The sequence below is a fragment of the Eucyclogobius newberryi genome, unplaced genomic scaffold (assembly GCF_026437365.1).
Source record: "Eucyclogobius newberryi isolate DKJ021-1_F unplaced genomic scaffold, fEucNew1.0.hap1 SCAF_7, whole genome shotgun sequence".
Classification (NCBI taxonomy): Eukaryota; Metazoa; Chordata; class Actinopteri; order Gobiiformes; family Gobiidae; genus Eucyclogobius; species Eucyclogobius newberryi.
The window spans coordinates 28,795,720-28,816,322 of NW_027316389.1; the positions used below are offsets into that span (position 1 = coordinate 28,795,720).

Below are 20,603 nucleotides of genomic sequence, written 5' to 3' on the forward strand. Positions count from 1 at the left end.
ATGACAGCTTCCTGTGGTCTTGCTGTGGCCCCTGTTGTGAGGCACTTCGCCTCAGCTCTTTATTATTCATGCTTTCCTGTTTCTCTGAGGAAAATGGATTTGAAATTTGGTGATAGGTCAACTGATGTGGTTTGCTCTTGCATGATGACTATAGTGGTTTAGAAAAAAAGAGAGGCTGTTTTTTTTTTGTCTATTGCACCAGGCTAGTTCTAAACTTGCTCGTCTTTGTTCTTGAATTTTTTGGGGATTTGTTCCCCTCTGAGTTCTAGGAATGACTGCATTTGGAAACTAATCTGAACCATGTGATGGCCCATGATTGTATTGACTTTACATTATGTATAGACTTTGTTTTATTAAAGGCACAGACACAGAGCTTGCATCTCCACAAACCTGACTTGTGAAAACTCTGTGTTTTCGCAAAGCCAAAAATGTTCCTTTGGTTTTAATATTCCACAGTATGGCATACAATGTATCTGCATGGAGAATGTTCAGAAGTATGGTTTTAACTTTCTATTTCCATGGAATTATGCAGGTAACGTTCCACTTCTAGAAAATTACATACTGTTCCTTGTAAATTTGGTCATTGTATAATATTTATAATAAAAATAAAAAAACACACCCCTTTCTGTAAAAAGAATGAAAATCAGTGATATTACACTGTTTATGTACCACATATTTCAAGTAGCCTCCTTTATGCCTGCTTCCCAGAACCAATGGAATGTGAAACTATTTAAGTGTTTTCAACAAGTTTCACATTTGCTGTCAGGCTTACAGTAACTGAGCTTTGAGACTTTACTTTTACCTTTTGTTTAGCTAAATCTTCCTTAAGCTAACTCCTATTTACTTCCAACAGTGAGAGGAGTGATTAAACGTCATCATGGACACGTTTTTCCGACGCCACTTTAGGAGAAAAGACGGGACGACTTCGAGGGATTCAGACTCCACCCGACACAGGAGACCAAGTGTCGCTGTGCCTACAAGCAAAGCACGCCGCAGGTCCAGCGCAGGACTTGCCTCTTCCAGTCTTTGTCAACGTCGCAGATCCAGCGTCCAACTCCAAGGAGTGCCATGTGTAAGCAGCGGTCGGATGGTGTCCCGGCAGAGAGGGGGCCCTGGCAGGAGGAGGTCGAGCACAACCACTCCAAGTCTCAACCCAAGATTCGCAGTTCGTCGGCGGAAAGTTGGAAAACTACGCACGATCGACACGCACCTTTTGGGACCTTCCATGTTGTTGGCCAGCCTTTTGCAAATGGCGGACGAGGGGGAGGGGCCTCACAGCGAGCAACAGGTGGAGGTGCGCGGGCTCCAATCAGATGGAGACGACGACAGCAGCAGCAATTATGACAGCCAATCGGACGACAGCCAGATCTCGGAGGCGGAGGAGCTTCCAGAAGAGGACGACCAATTAGAGCGCTCCGATTCACCACAGCCCTCCGTTTCTTCATTTTCATTGGACTTAACTAAAACATACAGAGATGTCCTGCCCATTCCAGCACAGCGGCTGCCCTCGCCTCACCAAGCTCCTCCCACTTCGTCCCGCCCACTGATACGTGCCCCCCGCTGCCTTCGTAGGAACTCTTCGCAGATTTTTGGTGGAGAGACGGGGCTGTGTTATCGATATCGCGGTTCGAGTCAAAGGAAACGGAGGAGGATTTCGACCGTATCCAAAGCCGGCAGCCCGTGGCCTGGACGAGGACTGCCGCTGCCCCCAAACCGCCGAAGCTCTGTGTACCACATGCACAACCCGGCCTTTTACCGAGGTCCCGGGGCACTCAGCCCAATGGGGGCCTATGACTCCCGCCTTGAAAGCTGGAGTGCCTTCCTGCTGTATGTAGTTCCTTCTATCAAGTCCAAGTTTATTTATAGAGCACTTTACAAGACAAAGAGCTTTACACCAAAAACAGGCTACTTAACGGCTTAGAACAATAACAGTAAAATTCAAATGACATAGAAGCAATTTGAGCAAAACATCCAGAGCTTTAAATTATATATTATAAGATAAGATAAGGTATTCCTTTATTGTCCCACATGGGGAAATTTCATTGGTGCAACGCAGGAAGATACAGAGGTAGATACAGAAGAACAGATCACTTATAGGAAGTCTGAAAAACACTTTCAGTAGAAGATCTCCTATAAATAAATAAAAACTCCCATAGACAAATAAATAAATAAATACCATTTATTTATTTTATATTTACATTTTATATTGATATTGCTGCACTGTCTGTCATACAGAAATAGTTTTTTTTTTATTTTTTATAGTAATTAAATATTACACAAAAGATAAAAATTTTACTGTTTAACACTTCCTGATTTGCATCAACAAAATGTCTTGTTTTGAAGCATCCATCCATCCATCCATTTTCTACCGCTTGTTCCCTTTCGGGGTCGCGGGTGACTGGAGCCTATCCCAGTGACTTCGGGCCTTAGGCGGGGTACACCCTGGACAGTGGCCAACTTGTCGCAGGGTCTGTTTTGAAGCATTATAACTTTAAAATGAGAAAGTAGGGGCAAGCAATGGGACAATATCCATGGGTTTCAGAGTGATGAAAAATTATGATCAATGCCATCATAATTCATCATTTAAAACTGAATGTTTTATTCTATGAATGATGAAGTCTTCAAAATGAGTGTGCTCACACACTACATAGTTACTTAGTTGTTTATTTCAAACCTGCATAGACACAGTTTGCTGGAGATATGTGTCGTCATCATACATAGAGAAACTGCCTGGTTTGAAAGGGGGAAGAGGAAGCTTTCACTTTAGAAATCCAATCCCCCCACAAATCAAAACTGAGACTACATTTTTCCCCTTTATTATTATTATTGTTTTTTGGTAAAAACAAAAAGTGCTCAACTTCCAAGCACACAGATAAGAGATACAGATTTGTTATTTGACCAGGTGTAGGCAGAAGCCAAGGCTTATTGTGCCTACCCTTCAACCTGGACCAGACCAGGACTAAACCAGGCTTAGAACAAGTCCAAACCAAGTCTCCATCCTAGTTCTATAGTATAACAGTAGTGATAATTGTGTGACTCAGTGGTGAAGCACATTCTGGAGTCGAGTGATGCATCGTCCTGGAGCAGCTTCATTAGTGGCTTGTATTGTCCTGACTGTTTGTCAGACACTAATTTACTCTCATCTGAACCCTTTTGTACCAAGTCTATTGTTAACACACATCTATTTTCTCCTGTGTGCTGGAAGTCTTTCTCACAACTGTATCTAGTACATCTTCAGCACCAAAAAAAAACAGCTTTAGTCAAATGTCTTGGCTAAGAGGATTACTGTTTGTCTAGTTTTTAATATACCGGTAATATTTTAAAACGTGTATAATAATAATAATAATAATAATAATAATAATAATAATAATAATAATAATAATAATAATAATAATAATAATAATAATAATAATAATAATAATAATAATACAAAATACAAAATAATAATACAAAATACAAAATACAAAATACAAAATAATAATACAAAATAATGTTACAACCAGAAAATTGACGAGTTATAATCAGAGTATGTATGGAAATTGGTTTACCACTTTGAATATATGGGTATTGTGCTGTGCTGCTCCCAAGGCCAAACCGGAGGGAGGGCATCTGACTCTATGCTGGGAGCCAGTGTCTGACCATTGAGCATTCTTGTCATGTCAGGGTTTCAACACTTTTGGCTGTATTAATGAGATGACTGAAAAAAGAGTGCTTAAGCTACAGGCACATATTACAACTCTCTGGCACTGGTATCTGCTGTACTAAGCACCAGATGTTTTCAAGTGAATTTAATGTCACTGTGAAGAAATGCGACCTAAAAATATGAAATTGTTTGCCAACCGGAGTGACTGGCTCAAAACTTACCAGTGGGGGTGGGGTGATATTGACAAAAAGGAATACATTTTTGCATAATTTCTTTCTTTTTTTTTAAGGATTTTTGGCCCGTAGGGTTTATTATCTTCTTGCATAATTTCATAAAGGATATTCAGACAATATTTTAACAGTGCATTAGGAATGTGCTGATATGTGCCAGTAAAAAAAAGGTTTTGGTTTGCATCATTAAAACCAAAATGCAGTAATATGACTTTATACCCTTATTTTTTAGTCTCTTTTTGAAGTAATTCATATACTCAAATTACAATTTCATATACATTATTTTGCAAACCCTGATGCTATAAATAAAAAATGAAACTAAATGATGAATTAAGTCCTTTGTGTTTCTGTTGTTGCAGAAAAGCCATTGCAAAGTCTGGTCTCCAGCATACGGGGCCCACATCGACTGAGTCACGCCCAGAGCCCAAAAGCTCCATCGACTGGACCGTGAGTGTACTCTGCCTCCTGTCATTATGTCATCATGTCGTTGTCAATATGTGGTTGCTTTCAGGTTCGACGATGTGATCAACTACTCTTTGTGTATCAATTATCAGGTTATCTTGTATTTTCAGGAAAATGCACAGTTTGGTGACCACATCTGGTTTGAGACCAGTGGCTCTGGTGATTTCTGTTATGTGGGGGAACAGTACTGCATCGCAAAGTCACTGGTGAGCAAATGCAGATCAAAATATACTAAAAGGGCATTGTCTAAATGTTCTGGTGAAGGGTCCGCCACCTGCTTGTCTCCCTGGAGATGTTATTGTGTTGCCTGGAATGTTCCACAGTATCTTCTTGCATTTATTTATTTACATTGTACCTTAAAAATGCCTTGAAAAATATGCTATTTTGCTGGGATCTCCATGGAGATGGTTAAGTTTAATGCTATACCGGCAGCACTCTTTCCTCATTAAGGTAGAAGGTTCGACTCCCGGATGGGCACTCCAGTTTTCCCCATTAACCCAAAACATGCTCCATAGTTAAAAACATCCAGCTGCGGTCGTCCTTACTAGGACTAGCACAAAGATCTGATGCTGCAAAGAAAGCTCCAAAGGCACGAGTGGGGAGCCTGACGATGTGATTTCTGCTGTCCTAGACTCCTGGGGGGTTTCTACATCATCCCATTCGAGGGTGCTTACAAAGTCTTCCAAATAGAGTTTGGTTTATGCTGGTGCACGTGGTTGTAACATGTCACTTTTCTGGTGTGCGCATGTGTGTTTATGTGTTGATTTAGTTTCAGGACCTCCAGATACAAAAGCTAAGCAAAGGCCAACTTTGCCTGGCAAACGCTAAGCAAAGTTGGCTTTATAGGTCCTTTTCTAGTACCTAAACACATTGCCTGATCAGAAATGCACCAAAAAGGGCTCATTTGAGAGAAGAGAAATAGGGAAACTGAAATCCAGCATTCGCTTACAGGAAAGATAGTCTTTATCATTGATGATGATGATAAGTTATTGACTAGAAAAATGAATATTATGGGCGATTCTGACCAAAGGAGTTATTTTATTCAAACTTTGTTTGAATTGTTATTCTATGGATTTTTCTTGACAAAATGAGACAAACCATGCCAGGATTTAACTTGTTATTGACCTCAAGTACAGGACCAAAGTTTAAATTTTTTTTAAATTATAGTATTTTTATTATTGCATTTTGAGACTATTGTTGTTGTTATTGTTGTTATTATTTAAACATGATCTTGAGTACCTTTTTAGTTTGACATCTCATACCTTCAAATAAAAAAATAAATGCATGTAATAATAATAATACCTTTTATTTATATAGTGCTTTTCAATGACCCAAAGACGCTTTGACATATACAAAAAGGGGGGTGTATTTACAGACGGGGGACAGCACGTACAATACACAATAACATACACGGTCCGAAAAAAGAACAGATAAAATAAACAAGACAGAAGAAGTACAAAGAAAATGATGGGGATGTATTTTTGTACCTCTGCGGTGTCCTACGGCTCTGAGTTTTGATGCCACCTACTGGAAGTTTTAAATAAACACTGTGAAGTTTAAACTAACCTGACATGTTAATGTAGCGAGCAGATATAATGATTGTGATTTGATGGCAGAAAGGCTCAGAATGAGTCTGGCGATGATTTATGAACTTAAAAACGGCACAGAAGATCTCAGAGCTACATCACAGATCGAGATTACATCACACACAGGGTGTTTTTGACAATCGGAAAGGACTTCAGACATGTTTTGATGAGGAAATGATGTTAGAGCATGGTTAAAATTAAAAGCTCCAAAAAAATAATTTGCATAATGAGTCTTTTAATGTTTGTCATATCATATGGAATAGTTGATGATATATAAGATGCCATAGTAGCACTTAGTAACACAAATTTCCCTACAACGTGTATCTAAACATTAACCTTATCTTAACTGTGGAACCTTCCAAGTAATCAATCACAATGGAGACATTCAGGTGGCAGCTCCTCCATCAGAAAAGCGACGTGGAGCACTTTTAATCTTTAACATCTTGTTCTTTTCGTTCTTTTGCAGCAAAAGTCAGTGGCCAGGAAGAAGTGTGCTGGCTGTAAGATTTCAGTCCACACAATGTGCATGGAACAGCTCGAGAAGGTAAAACTGGTTCGTTTTTGTTTTAAAAGATAAAATTAAAGTTATTTAGTGTGGCTGTTTTTCTGTCTTCTCTATTCAGATAAACTTCAGATGCAAGCCTTCATTCAGGGAACCAGGATCGAGGACTGTCCGAGAGGTCAGTCACATGGCACAAGGGGTTGGTTTATTTCAATATCTCTCAAATTGCTTTTGTTATGAATATGTTTTTTCAGTGGTATACAGTGTGTGTACAAAATAGCCGAGACTTAGTAGTTTTAGATTAGTCCCAGTTTCATGTCAGCTGAGCATATGAGGGTTACATTTGATCCTATTACCTTATTAGCACAATGAGAGGATTTGTTAATTGTGCGCTAGTGTTTCTTGTTGTGTTAATGTTTAGTTTATTTTTGTTGCCTAAATTCAACTGTCAACTGCTTTTTAATTGTTCTTATTAAACTTGTCTAAACTATAAAATATTTTGATGCCTATGTATGTGCTTACAGTATGTGGAATTGGTGTGAACTGTTTTAAAATAACTGAGCCTACACCTTTATTGAAAATGTTTTTGTTTTTTTTCAGCCGAGCATTGTAAGGCATCACTGGGTGCACAGGAGGAGGCAGGCGGGGAAATGTCGCCAATGTGGAAAGGTTAGCCTGTTTTAGTAAACAAGAACTTACATATAAGAGCTGTTCTTTATGCTTTTAGTCAAAAAGGAAAATAGAAAAAAGTAACTAAAAATGTATTCCTGAATACCTTTCACTAGAGAGGCAGTGGTCGGTCCTGATTCGGATCACAATCATTTGGGTCATCACTGTAAATGTGTAAACTGTAGATTTTATACAGTATATTTTTTATGAAGCAAGCGTCCATGCCATTCAGAACAGAATTTTATGTATTTTTAATACACATCCTGTCATTTGTTAAAGTAAAAAGTAATAATCACAATTCAAATTGGATAAATGCACAACCCTACCGATACCAATAGTACAGTACTTTTTATGTATTACTCAATTGCAATGTATGTATATATAATATTTGAACATAAAAATAACAAACTCAAATTTGTCAATAAATAATTAAATACAATTAAATTACAAATAATAGTATTATAATAAGTACAGTACTTTAAGTGAATATATTAGATCGTCAAACCTAAAGTGCATATTATTCTTTTAGTCTTGTGTCTACAACAGCAATGTATAAGCTTTAATACAAACTTTCTTAGTGGTTTTGTGCAGTAACAGTGGCCAGTAAATGATCTTCATATACATGAATTGGAAAAACATTAAACTCATACCGTGAAGCTAAAACTGATCAGGACATTTTGCCAGATCAAACTCAATATCTGGCTTCAGTATTGCTGTCGAATCGTCTCTCATCTTTGCCCTATGAACTAACCTCCATGTTTATGTCTCTTACAGGGATTTCAGCAGAAGTTTTCATTTCACAGTAAAGAGATTGTGGCCATCAGCTGCTCGTGGTGCAAACAGGCAGTGAGTAATGATACAATCTATTTTCAACCGGGTCCCAAACAATATCAGCAAATAAATTATCGTTTCAAGTATTTGCCTTGTGTTGTCTTGACTTTCAGATTTCATATTCAAACACAAATGTACATCTTTATTTCCATGTTTCAGTATCACAATAAGGTGACATGCTTCATGCTGCAGCAGATTGAGGAGTGCTGTTCTTTAGGCGCTCACGCTGCGGTCATAGTCCCGCCCACATGGATCATTCGTGTCCGAAAGCCACAGGTTAGTATTTCATGTTTTTAATTAAAAATCTTAACGTTTTGAATACCCCAATAACACTATTCAGATTATGTTTTTGCAATTAAAAATAAATGTATTAAAGCAGCTAAACATATTGCGTAAAGTGCATACCTTTTATGCACTAATTTGAAAGTTTAAAACATCGCTTTTTTCATTTTTTGTATTTTATTTGAGTATTATTTTGCATTTTTTACCACAAACAATATACTAAATAAAGAAATTGCATGTCTTCAGAACAACATTCACAATCTTATCTAAATTAACATATTGCCCACCCATAATATGTACAATTTATATACAAAGGAATTGATTTTGTTATGTACGACGGAGTATAAGGGCCAACCAAAAAAAAAAAAATGCGGGGCACTACGAGAATAAAGTCATTAATTAATGACTTTTTTCTCGTTAATTAACGAGATTTGTCTTGTTAATTAACGAGAAAAAAGTCATTAATTAATGCCTTTTTTCTCATTAAATAACGAGAAAAATCTCATAATTTAAAGACTTTCAGCACCATGTTACGTGCTCCCCCCCTCAGTGTTACATAATGGTACAGTCCAGTAACAGCGCTGTGTTTTGTATGTTTAAAGCTCTGAAGCTGATCTGCTCTGAGTCCAATCCATCTGTGGAGTCTTAATTACACAAACACACCACCACCAGGACGCAAATGGCGCTTGGTTAAAAGTGAATACAAAATCAAATCAAATCAAATCAATTTATTTTTGTAAGGCCCAAAATCACAACAACAGTTGCCTCTGAGGGCCACAGGGAGAAATGAATCAACAATGTCTGTGGTGGCGATGAAGTCAGACAATGTCTGTGGTGGCGATGAAGTCAGACAATGTCTGTGGTGGCGAGGGACGATGTCCCAGGGTCCTCTGTCCTTAGACTCTCCTTCTCGGCCAGGAAAAACTACAAAAAAAACCTCTTTGGGAAAAAAGCGTAGAAACCTGGAGGAGTTCCAGTGAAGGAGAGATCCGACTCTCACAGACGGACAGACGGACACGAGGAGACTGGAGCTGGACCCACTCTTCAGGCAGAAGAGGGACCGTCTGAGTCGAGCTGGACCCACTCTTCAGGCAGATGAGGGACCGTCTGAGTCGAGCTGGACCCACTCTTCAGGCAGAAGAGGGACCGTCTGAGTCGAGCTGGACCCACTCTTCAGGCAGAAGAGGGACCGTCGGAGGCGAGCTGGACCCACTCTTCAGGCAGATGAGGGACCGACTGAGGCGAACTGGAGCCACTCTTCAGGCAGATGAGGGACCGTCCACACAGGGCAGGGACCACTTCACCAGGGGAGGGGCATCTGGGTCCACAGGTCCTCAGGAGTGAGAGAAAGAAAAGAAGGCGGTGAACAGTTTGCAAGTGGAATCAAAAAATAAATATTGTTTGATAGCATAAGTAGTCAGAAGAAGAAGAGGATAGTGCTCAAGCTGTCATACTTCCCCCAGCATAGTTACTCCTAGGGCAGCGTAGCTAAAGCTGTGGGTTTATGTTTCTGTTCCTAACTGGTCTGACCATAAGCGATTTCGAAGAGGAACGTTTTAAGCCTGGACTTAAATGAAGAGACTGTGTCAGCATATTTAACATGGGTCGGGAGCTGATTCCATAACACAGGAGCTTGGTAGCTAAACGCTCTACCTCCTACAGTACTTTTAGAGACTCTTGGCACCACCAGAAGGCCAGCATTCTGAGAGCGAAGAGCTCTGTTTGGATGATATGGTTCTATAGCATCTTTGAGGTAGGATGGGGCCATGTCATTTATGGCTTTGTAGGTCAGGAGTAGAATTTTGAATTTGATTCTAGACTCGACGGGGAGCCAGTGAAGAGACTTCAGCACTGGCGTAATGTGCTCTCTTCTTTTTGTTCCTGTTAGTAATCTTGCTGCTGCATTTTGAACCAGTTGAAAGCTTTTTATGGAGCTTTTAGGACACGCTGCAAGCAGGGAGTTACAGTAGTCTAATCTAGTCGTTACAAATGCATGGATAAGTTTTTCGGCATCACTTTTAGGCAGGATTCTTCTGATTTTGGCGATGTTGCGCAAATGGAAATAGGCTGTTTTACAAGCTTGATTTATATGAGCTTTAAATGAGAGCTCCTGGTCAAATAAGACTCCAAGGTTTCTTACAGTAGAACTGGAGGCTACACTGACATTGTCCAGTGTGACTATCTGCTCAGATAGAGCGTCTCGTAGATGCTTAGGGCCAAGCACAATGACCTCGGTTTTTTCAGGGTTAAGAAGCAGGTAGTTTAGTGTCATCCAGGTTTTTATCTCCTTCACACAAGTACTAAGTCTGTCTACTTGATCGCTCTGATCAGGTTTCATTGATAAATACAGCTGAGTGTAATCTGCATAGCAGAGGAAGTTAATGCCATGCTTTCTGATAATGTTGCCTAATGGTAGCATATAAAGAGTAAACAGAATTGGACCGAGTACCGAACCCTGTGGCACACCGTAAATTACTTTAGAGCTTGGTGAGGAGCTCTGGTTTACATTAACAAATTGGAACCTATCAGATAGATAGGATTTAAACCAGCTGAGGGCTGTTCCTCCAACACCTACATCACATTCTAACCTCTGCAGTAGAATGTTGTGGTCGATGGTGTCAAACGCTGCGCTGAGGTCCAACAGAACCAGGATTGAGACCAGTCCATCGTCAGCGGCTAATAACAAATCATTTGTGACTTTAACTAGTGCAGTTTCAGTGCTGTGGTGGGCTCTGAACCCTGACTGGAAAACTTCAAATAAGTTATTGTCCTGCAGGTGGCGACAAAGCTGTTTTACTACAACTTTTTCAAGGATTTTAGAGACGAAGGGAAGATTTGAAATAGGTCTGTAGTTTACCAATAGGTCGGGATCTAGATTAGGCTTTTTCAGAAGAGGTTTAATGACTGCATGTTTGAAGGACTGTGGAACATAGCCACTTTCGAGTGAAGTATTTATTATATTAAGAATAGGGTCTATAATTAGGGGAAGAATGTCTTTGAGGAGTCTGCTTGGAATGGGGTCTAGGACACAAGTTGAGCTTTTAGAGGACATAATGGCTGAAGTTATCTCTGCTTGATCAACAGCTGTGAACCTTTCTAAGTTTACAGGTGGATTTATATGGGACGTTAGATTTACAGCTTGGGCTAGTTCAGGGCTAATAGCGGGGGTAATTTCATCTAATTTATCTCTGATTGTTTTTATTTTATTATTAAAAAATAGGAGGAAATCATCAGAGCTAAGTGTAGCTGGGATTGAGGGCTCTACTGCACTGTGACAGTTTGTTAGCCTAGCTACAGTGCTGAAAAGGAATTTAGTGTTACTTTTGTTGACTTCTATTAGATTTGAATAATATCTGGTTTGGGCCTTACGCAGAGCCTGCTTATAGGACAGCAGGCAACTTTTCCATGCTTTTAGGGATTCTTCGGTGTGAGAGCGACGAAATAATCCCTCTAACTTTCTAACTTTTTGTTTATGTGAACGCAGTTCTTGGTTGTACCATGGGGAGGCGCGCTTTGGCCTAATGACCTTCTGTTTTAACGGCGCGACAACGTCAAGAGCAGACTTCAGAGAATTCATGGTCAAGTCGACACATTGATCACTTAAACTGGGACTAAAACTGTTCTCAGCAGGATCACATGACATGTCACTGAATATTGGCTCTATTATTTCTTTGAATTTTGAGATAGATTTTTCAGATATTGTCCTTTTCATTATAACTTTATTTTGTGGGACTGGATGATCTTTAAGAATAAACTGAAAGGTAATTAGGAAATGATCTGACAATATAGGGTTTTGAGGGAGGACAATGAGGTCACTAATCTCTGTTCCATACGTTAGGACAAGATCCAGAGTGTTCTTGTGAGTGTAAGTCGCTTTATTTACATTCTGAGTGAAACCAATGCTGTCTAACAAGGCGCTGAAGGCATTACTGAGAGCGTCATCACTCATGTTCACGTGGATATTAAAGTCTCCAACTATAACTATTTTATCCCAGGCTAACACTAAGTTTGATATAAAGTCAGAAAACTCTGTTAAAAACTCTGAATAGGGACCAGGAGGTCGGTAGATAACTATGAACAAAACTCCTTTTTGGTTTTTCATATTTGGACATGTGATTGACAGCATAAGGCTTTCATGATTCTAGACTTCAAAAGCCCACAATAGATGTCGATCTTTATAATGCGGGTCTTTTAGACATTACAAACAATCATTTCCCCGGTGCAGTGTCACATGTCAGGTCCTGGACCTGTAACATGACGTACTCCGGTGTTGGTGCTCGCGTGTGTTGGAGCTCATGCCATGATGTATGGATGATGTATGGATGATGTATGGATGATGTATCTGGATGATGTATGGATGATGTATGGATGATGTATCTGGATGATGTATGGATGATGTATCTGGATGATGCATCTGGATGATGTATGGATGATGTATGGATGATGTATCTGGATGATGTATGGATGATGTATGGATGATGTATGGATGATGTATCTGGATGATGTATGGATGATGTATCTGGATGATGTATGGATGATGTATCTGGATGATGTATGGATGATGTATGGATGATGTATCTGGATGATGTATGGATGATGTATGGATGATGTATCTGGATGATGTATGGATGATGTATGGATGATGTATCTGGATGATGTATGGATGATGTATGGATGATGCATCTGGATGATGTATGGATGATGCGTGTGTGTAAAACATTGCTTTTAGGCTGTGCCAAACACGATCCGGGCGTCAGGAGGAGCTGAGAGGAAGCGCAGACGGATGTTTGTGTTCTGTGTGTTTTACTGAGTTTGTCCAAGGGATGACAAAAGGTTAGAATCCGGGCATAAAACTTAAGTGCACACAATGAGCACGTGAGAATAGTGACTGAGCAAAGTGCCCACGTAGACAATCAACTTAGAGGAGCAGAGAACCCAGAGAACGTGTGAATATATGATGCGGAACAGGAAAGGTGCTGCTAAACGCAGTGTCTTGTCTTGTAATAAACACACGTAAGACATCGTTTTAAAGGTCAGGAAACACTTTAACATCTATTTCAGGCTTTTATGTAGTTCTAAACTGTCAACTCATCCAAGCCCGTTCTTGTGCGTCCTGACCTAGGGCTGAAAGTGAAGTGCTCACGTCACTTTGAATCGGCGCCTAAACTACGACTTTTTTCTCATTAATTAATTACTTTTTTCTCGTTATTTAATGACTTTTTTCTCGTTATTTAATGAGTTTGATGTCGTTAATTTACGACTTTTTTCTGACTTCGACTTTTTTCTCATTAATTAACGTCTTTTTTCTCATTAATTAATGACTTTATTCTCGTAGTGCAGCGCATTTTTTTCCCCTTAGTTGGCCCTTATACGCCGTCGTAGTTATGCGATTTTGTTTAAATGAAAAATGTCACACTGATGACAATGGTTTAGGCAATAGAGTCTTCTTATAACTAAAGGTTTACGGTGTGATTCCAGTTCAGACCACTGCACGCTGTTGTGTCATCCAGCTTACAACTTTTCTTCTTTCCGCAGACCTCTTTAAAATCCAGTAAAAAGAAGAAGAGGACGTCACTGAAAAGCAATAAGTCCAGTAAAAAGGGAGTAGAGGTGAGAAGGCTGTGGTACATTTACTGTGTTAAAGGCAAAAGGAAGAGCTGCGTGATTTATACAAACTACTCTACTTGTAAAGACACAGTAGATGCAACAAATCCGTTCATGGTTTGAGGGTTTGAATTATAAGTGTGCAATAGAATTTCACTATGTAGATTAGGGTTCAAAATTGCAATTTGAATGGAAGCAATTGTCAAATCAAAAGTACAGTAACATAATATTCTGTCTTATTCTGCATAAAAGCTGCTAACCTTGTGGTTTAGTGCGCATGTGATTCTTTTATCAGTTATTTCAGTCTTTTTGTCAATTCTCCTGTGATCTTTGAGCAGAACCAATATTATTAAGACATAAATCGCAAGTCTAATGAGGTGAAGCTGCTTTTGAGACAGATTTTTCAGGAAGACTTGATTCTGTTTCTTGATTCTCATTTGAACACACTAAATAAGTCTCTCCTTTCAGCTCCAGGACGGTCGCTGGAAGCCGTTTTTAGTGAAGCATCTTCCCTCTCAGTTAATGAAACCTCTCTTAGTGTTTGTGAACCCAAAGAGCGGAGGAAATCAGGTGAAGGATCTCTCATTCACACAGCATGTTACTGTCTTAAAGAAACACCGGCAGTTACATTGGAATATTTTAATTTTCAGGGATCAAAAATCATCCAATCCTTCATGTGGTACCTGAACCCTCGGCAGGTGTTCGATCTGTCAAAGTCTGGACCTACAGAAGGGTAAGGCCAAACCTCAAATTACAGACTTTTTATGGCACAAATAATATCAACCTTTTTCATGAAAATGTAATTTATAAAGTGAATATAGTGAGTGATTTGTATTCTGTAGTACATTTCAAGTTTACTTTATCCATTGTAAGTAAGTAAACTGTAAATGTTCTGCAAATCTCTGTTGCAATATCATAATATATATTTTAATGACAACTGACACTATAATAAATTTCAAATCCTAAGTTTTATTTAATTCAATAGATCCCCATTCCTCTAGAATATGACCCGTAGTATGAAATCAAACTTTCTGAATGATTAAGTGAAGTTAATGTCACGGGCAGAGGAAGATGAATACATTAGGGAGCACAGATTTAATTTACTTAATTTTGCTTCGAAAATTCTCATTTAGTGACCTGAATAATTACCATGATCAATAAGTTGATTCATCTTGACTGAATGACATCCATACTCTGATGTACTGACACAACTTCCCTTTCTTTAGGTTAGAGCTCTATGCCAAAGTGCAAAATTTAAGGATACTGGCCTGTGGAGGAGATGGAACGGTGAGTGACTCCAGTATTTTACATAGATCTGGACCTATATAGATATATAGATATATTGATATTGATTGATATATTGATATTGTTGTCTGCTACCTTGGCCTCAGGAGCTTCAGCCTTGCCAATGTAGCAGCCAACACCATCAATACAGTACAGAAAATAACAAAATATTACATTATGTTTTTCTCTAGAAATAATTTTCTCTAGCCACACTTTTTGCAATTTTCTTTGTAAAATTATTCCAAGACCACAATGCATAGTACTTGGGAAGTTTCCCCAGAATAGAATCACATATAAACAGTTGCCGGATATTCATTTTTAGATTTGGACAGAATTTGAGGAGCAAATGTTTATTGATTTAAAAAAACAAACTGGAAATGACACACTCTCGTTTTTGAAGGTGGGGTGGATTTTATCGGTGCTTGACCAGTTGAAGATTCGGCCTCCACCACCAGTCGCCATTTTACCGCTCGGAACGGGAAATGACTTGGCCCGGACGCTCAACTGGGGCGGGGTGAGTAGTGCAGGCCTATATACCGTGTACTATTTAGCTTTTCTGGGAGGTGGTCCATCACGGAATGTTCCACAGTACAAGCCCCCTTCTTACGTCAAATGCACTTGAAATCAATTGTCATACCGTGCAAAGCCATGACATCTCCACGGAGACGAGAAAAGTCATATAGTGCACCTTAAAATCCATGCAATAAAGTGAAGATTTTAAGATTGCGACTGAGTGAAAGCCTTCTATTGTAAATCAGGGTTACACAGATGAGCCCATCACAAAGATCCTGTCGCATGTGGAGGATGGGAACATAGTGCAGCTGGACCGATGGGACCTTCAGGTGGAGCCGAACCCTGAGGCGCGGCCCGAGGACAGGGACGAGCACCAGACCGACAAGGTGCAACACAACACTCTGCATTATCAACAATATTAATACTTAAGCTGATGTATTGTCTGTAGTGTCACCATGAAACCTGTGGGAGAAATAAACATTCTCTTATTACAATACCAATTCTGATATAGATCAAGACCTTTTTATTTAATTGTATAATGTTTCTTTCTTTCTTTCTGTATTGATACTTGTTCAAATGAGTATCTAGTTTTGATTATTGTTTCTGTATAGATTTATAGTGTCTGTGTGTATATACTTTTGACCACCCTATTTGTTAATGTGATCAGCCACTACATTGATTTAAAATGTTATGTTTTTTCTTAATCTGCTGAGAAAGTCTGTCTGAATATTTCATTGTAGTTGGATTTTCCTCAACCAGCCAGTGTGTAGTGTGTCTTATTTCAACTCACTGACTAGATGCTTGTACATTTCTTTAAACTGAATTTTACAGTTGTTGTTTTTTCTTTTAGCTTCCCATTGACGTCTTTAATAACTACTTCAGTTTGGGCTTCGATGCTCACGTCACACTGGGCTTCCATGAATCAAGAGGTGAACATTCCCCCCCTTTTTTTTAAAGCCTTTTTGTGTGAAAATATTTAACACATAATATAAATAATAAACGATGTCTTTCTGTCTGTATATCATGGCTTCTGTCAGCTTCTTCAAACTGTGAAATATATATAAGTAACCAAGCATATAATGTTTACACTAGTCATTTATATTTCTAAGTATCGTTTTGAATACAAATACAAAAATACATTACAGGCGATACGTGTCCAAGGGCTTCTAACATTTTGTCATTTCAGAGGCCAATCCGGAGAAGTTCAACAGTCGATTCAAGAATAAAATGTTCTATGCAGGAGTAAGTGCGTCATTTTGTTCAGATAAGAATATAAAGGGGATTTGAAATTCAATCTAACCCGGGGCACACCTCTGCTTGTGCTTTCAGACGGCCTTCTCTGATTTCCTGAGCGGGAGTTCGAAAGACCTCGCCAAGCACATCAGAGTTGTGGCAAGTTCAACAATGTTCATCCTTTTTGCTCTATGTATTCATTTATTTTAAAATGGAAAATTAAATACTGAACAATTACTGCTGAAATGTATCTTAAAAATGTGTTTTTTGTGTGTGTGTTTTATCTCATCTCTTCAGTGTGATGGAACAGACCTCACTACCAAAGTCCAGGAGATGAAGCTACAGTGCCTCCTCTTCCTCAACATTCCCAGGTGAAAAAAACTCATCATCGGACTCATTATTGTTGTATAGATAATCAATGCTTTAATTTCATAACTAAATGAATTGCTCTTAACTTTTGACTGTGCGCACATCTTAAACATGGATCAAGGCTTGAATAGATAATTTATCAAATGCAGCCTTTAAGCAAGTTTTTTTTTCACAAATCGGGGATATTAATGTTTATGTTCGGAATTTCTTTTTAACGTGTACATTTTATTAGGTATTGTGCTGGAACGGTGCCGTGGGGAAACCCGGGGGAACACCACGACTTTGAGCCGCAGAGACATGACGACGGCTGCATCGAAGTCATCGGCTTCACCATGACATCACTGGTCCGTCTCTCTTACTAATGCTTACTAATGTTGTTTTTAGTTTATGATTGAACCATCTCAGCTCTACAAATGACAGTAGTTAATCATATTCAGTGTTGTTTACCCAAATGATATTTCCTCATCATTAGTTTGCGTTGTATTTTGAGTTGCATGTTATAGTAATCCTGTATTGTCCTGCACCTGAGGCTCCAGTGGCAGAAGATTCCTGTTTTTACCTACCCCCTATCCCTGCCCACATCCCTGTACTTTGATGAAAAATGAGTGATACATGTATGGTTCTAAAATGTCACATGGTTTAGAACAATAATGTGGTTTACAATGAACAAAATGTAAAATGATGATTAGTTATTTGAAATATGTCTCCTTTAACCTCGTAATTAAGATAAGACTCTCTTCTTGTTACCCAGGCGACACTGCAGGTGGGGGGTCACGGCGAGCGGCTGCATCAGTGCCGAGAGGTGACCCTGAGCACGTTCAAGTCCATCCCGATGCAGGTGGACGGCGAGCCCTGTAAGCTCGCCCCGTCTGTAATCCGGATCAGACTCCGGTCCCAGGCCAACATGGTCCAGAAGGCCAAGAGGAGGATCTCCATGCCCCACCTCAACGAGTGAGAACCACAGGATTAGACACGCTAAGACAGGGCCTCAGTGGTTAGAGTGTTCATATCAAAGGATGAACACAAGAACCGTTACCAGTTTATATGTTACTATTATTGCTTTTGTGATCTCAAGCAGACTTTAGTAATTAGTTATTCATGCTTAAAGTGCCTATGGACTACTCATTGAACTAAAATGCAGTTAAGATAAATATATATTTATTTTGCTTTTGTTTTTAGGTTTATAGTTTTACTTCTTGTTTGTAATTGATGACATCACACCATAAAATTACCTAGCAACCACTGGGCCAAAACTCATCTAATGTCACTATTTTTTATTTGGCAAATAAAATATATGCAAGTACTTTTATTTCATTGAATTAATGTTTAGATGGTCAAAAAAGTAGTTTCTTTAGTGTAAATTAGGTATTTATATTATATAAAAACGTGTGATGTCACTTCCTGTCATTTTCTACAGATTTTTCCATTAATAGCTACTTGATTGGTTTAGAACTTTCATTTATATTTACAACAGGTACAAATACACCAAATAAAGTCAAAATTAGAACATCATAAAAACCTGTTATATGCACTTTAAGACAGAAGGCCGAGCTGAGGAAGTTGTGGCTCAGATTTATGGGATTAGAAATATTAGTGCCTGAAAAGTAACGAAAAAACTCATAACGTCAACTCGTGAAATGTATATTCTTTTGACATTTAAAAGATATAGGATATTACTTATATTTTTTGTCTGACAGTCAGCAGCCGGTGCCAGAGACGCTGCAGATCCGTGTGAATAGGATCAGCATGACGGCTTATGAAGCTCTGCACTACGACAAAGACCAACTCAAAGACGCCTGTCAGTATCTACACAGATTCAACTATTGACTTAATGGAACATTTTGACCAATAAACTCTTGTACCTCTTTTACCTCTATAAAGCCACTCCTCTGGGTCTGATCACTGTTCCTGGAGACTGTGATCTGGAAACCTGTCGACGGCACATAGAGAGACTGCAAGATGAAACTGAGACGGTAAAAAAATGTGTCATTTAGTCATTTAATTCAAATTAAACTTTTTTTGCACCAAAGGGAGTAGTTGTGGAAAGAGGTTAATTATAAATTTACCATCTTATAGGACGGGGATCTGATGCGAGGAGAGTGTTTTTCATCTCAGAAACTGTCCATGAAGTGGTGTTTCCTGGACTGTAAGTACAGAGTAAACAATTAGTACACACAAAGATATTGATAAAGAAAAGCTTAAGAAAACATTCTACCTTCTGCCTGATGAAAACAACAATATCCAATATCTGTCTGTGTTTACTAGGTACTACTGCTGACCGTTTCTACAGGATTGACAGAGCTCAGGTACAAAAATACACTTCTGTCATTTGCTGACCAACAAAAAGCCTGTGATTGAGCACATTTTTGTGAAGGATTTGTGAGTGAGTGCAGATTTTGTTGCGACTTTGGTGACACAAATGAGTTTTATTTGAATAATTTTACAACTTTTGGAGTATAAATGTCACTTACTACCCACTAGGGTTCTCAAAAGTATCCTAAATCAAAAAAAAAAAAAAAGTATTAACAAGACCTTTTTTTTCTTTTTTTAATAATGATTTTGAGCTTTATCAAATCTTGAAAAAGACCACAATATGTAATAAAGAATGTCTGAGAATGTCAGTATATTGTGTAAAACCTTGAACTAAAAATGAGCATATTTCATTGTTAGTGTGGTATCGAAATCGAATTTGAAATATTAGCATCGTGACACCACTACTACCTTTATTTAATATTTAGCTGTCTCTTTTGTCCTGTGTAGTCACTTTATCTGTTTATAGTCCATGTTATTTTTTGATTATGGATAGAATCTTGGCCCACCATAGTGTGTTTGGCGTCTCTCGTTCTTCTTGTGGCCTGCACAAACCTGGTGCTGTGTGTTTCAGGAGCATCTGAACTACGTGACGGAGATCTCTCAGGAGGAGCTGTACATTTTGGACCCGGAGATGGTCCTGACGGAGACGGTGGGGACGTCGCCCGCGATGCCGGACCTCGTGGACTCGGACGAACAGAGAGAGTTCAGCTTCAGCTCCTCCCCCACCACGCCCACCAATGCTGTCCCCAACAGGTCAGTGGGCCTGACTTATACTGTGAAATGTACAGTATTTCCACTTTTTTATTATTTTTAATTATGCGTCAACTATTTATTGCCATTTTTCATAAATACAAGTAATAATCAAGTATCTTTTTCCAATATTAAAACCATACAGATGTCAATGCCACAATCATATGACTGCTGGAAGAAAGGCTGAAGCGTTTAATCGACTAACTGTTACTACGGTATAAAAAATAATTGCAGTCCCGGTGTTTTACTAAGAAAATGTAGAGTGAAATAAACTTTAAGTAATAAGAAAATTACTAAATAGAACAAGATTTTGTACACATTTTACTTTATTG

The 20,603-nt window shown here is 38.8% G+C and overlaps 1 protein-coding gene across 2 annotated transcripts in view; it reads left to right on the forward strand.

Moving 5' to 3' along the window:
- LOC140348542 (diacylglycerol kinase zeta-like) overlaps positions 1 to 20,603 on the forward strand; it is a 44,248-nt gene that overhangs the window by 8,575 nt on the left and 15,070 nt on the right. Inside the window, exons 2-26 of one of the 2 annotated variants that reach the window (XM_072434476.1) lie at positions 854 to 1,827; positions 4,233 to 4,320; positions 4,446 to 4,541; positions 6,388 to 6,465; positions 6,545 to 6,601; positions 7,024 to 7,092; positions 7,867 to 7,938; positions 8,083 to 8,199; positions 13,741 to 13,815; positions 14,278 to 14,379; positions 14,460 to 14,542; positions 15,036 to 15,096; positions 15,494 to 15,607; positions 15,852 to 15,992; positions 16,457 to 16,535; positions 16,793 to 16,848; positions 16,936 to 16,998; positions 17,137 to 17,210; positions 17,441 to 17,552; positions 17,960 to 18,159; positions 18,906 to 19,006; positions 19,090 to 19,181; positions 19,285 to 19,354; positions 19,474 to 19,514; positions 20,093 to 20,274. In XM_072434476.1, the coding sequence (XP_072290577.1) occupies positions 878 to 1,827; positions 4,233 to 4,320; positions 4,446 to 4,541; positions 6,388 to 6,465; positions 6,545 to 6,601; positions 7,024 to 7,092; positions 7,867 to 7,938; positions 8,083 to 8,199; positions 13,741 to 13,815; positions 14,278 to 14,379; positions 14,460 to 14,542; positions 15,036 to 15,096; positions 15,494 to 15,607; positions 15,852 to 15,992; positions 16,457 to 16,535; positions 16,793 to 16,848; positions 16,936 to 16,998; positions 17,137 to 17,210; positions 17,441 to 17,552; positions 17,960 to 18,159; positions 18,906 to 19,006; positions 19,090 to 19,181; positions 19,285 to 19,354; positions 19,474 to 19,514; positions 20,093 to 20,274 (3,173 nt within the window). In that variant the 5' untranslated portion in view covers positions 854 to 877. Of the gene's footprint in view, positions 1 to 853; positions 1,828 to 4,232; positions 4,321 to 4,445; positions 4,542 to 6,387; positions 6,466 to 6,526; positions 6,602 to 7,023; positions 7,093 to 7,866; positions 7,939 to 8,082; positions 8,200 to 13,740; positions 13,816 to 14,277; positions 14,380 to 14,459; positions 14,543 to 15,035; positions 15,097 to 15,493; positions 15,608 to 15,851; positions 15,993 to 16,456; positions 16,536 to 16,792; positions 16,849 to 16,935; positions 16,999 to 17,136; positions 17,211 to 17,440; positions 17,553 to 17,959; positions 18,160 to 18,905; positions 19,007 to 19,089; positions 19,182 to 19,284; positions 19,355 to 19,473; positions 19,515 to 20,092; positions 20,275 to 20,603 lie in introns of those variants that run through there. The other variant, XM_072434475.1, reaches the window with a different exon arrangement.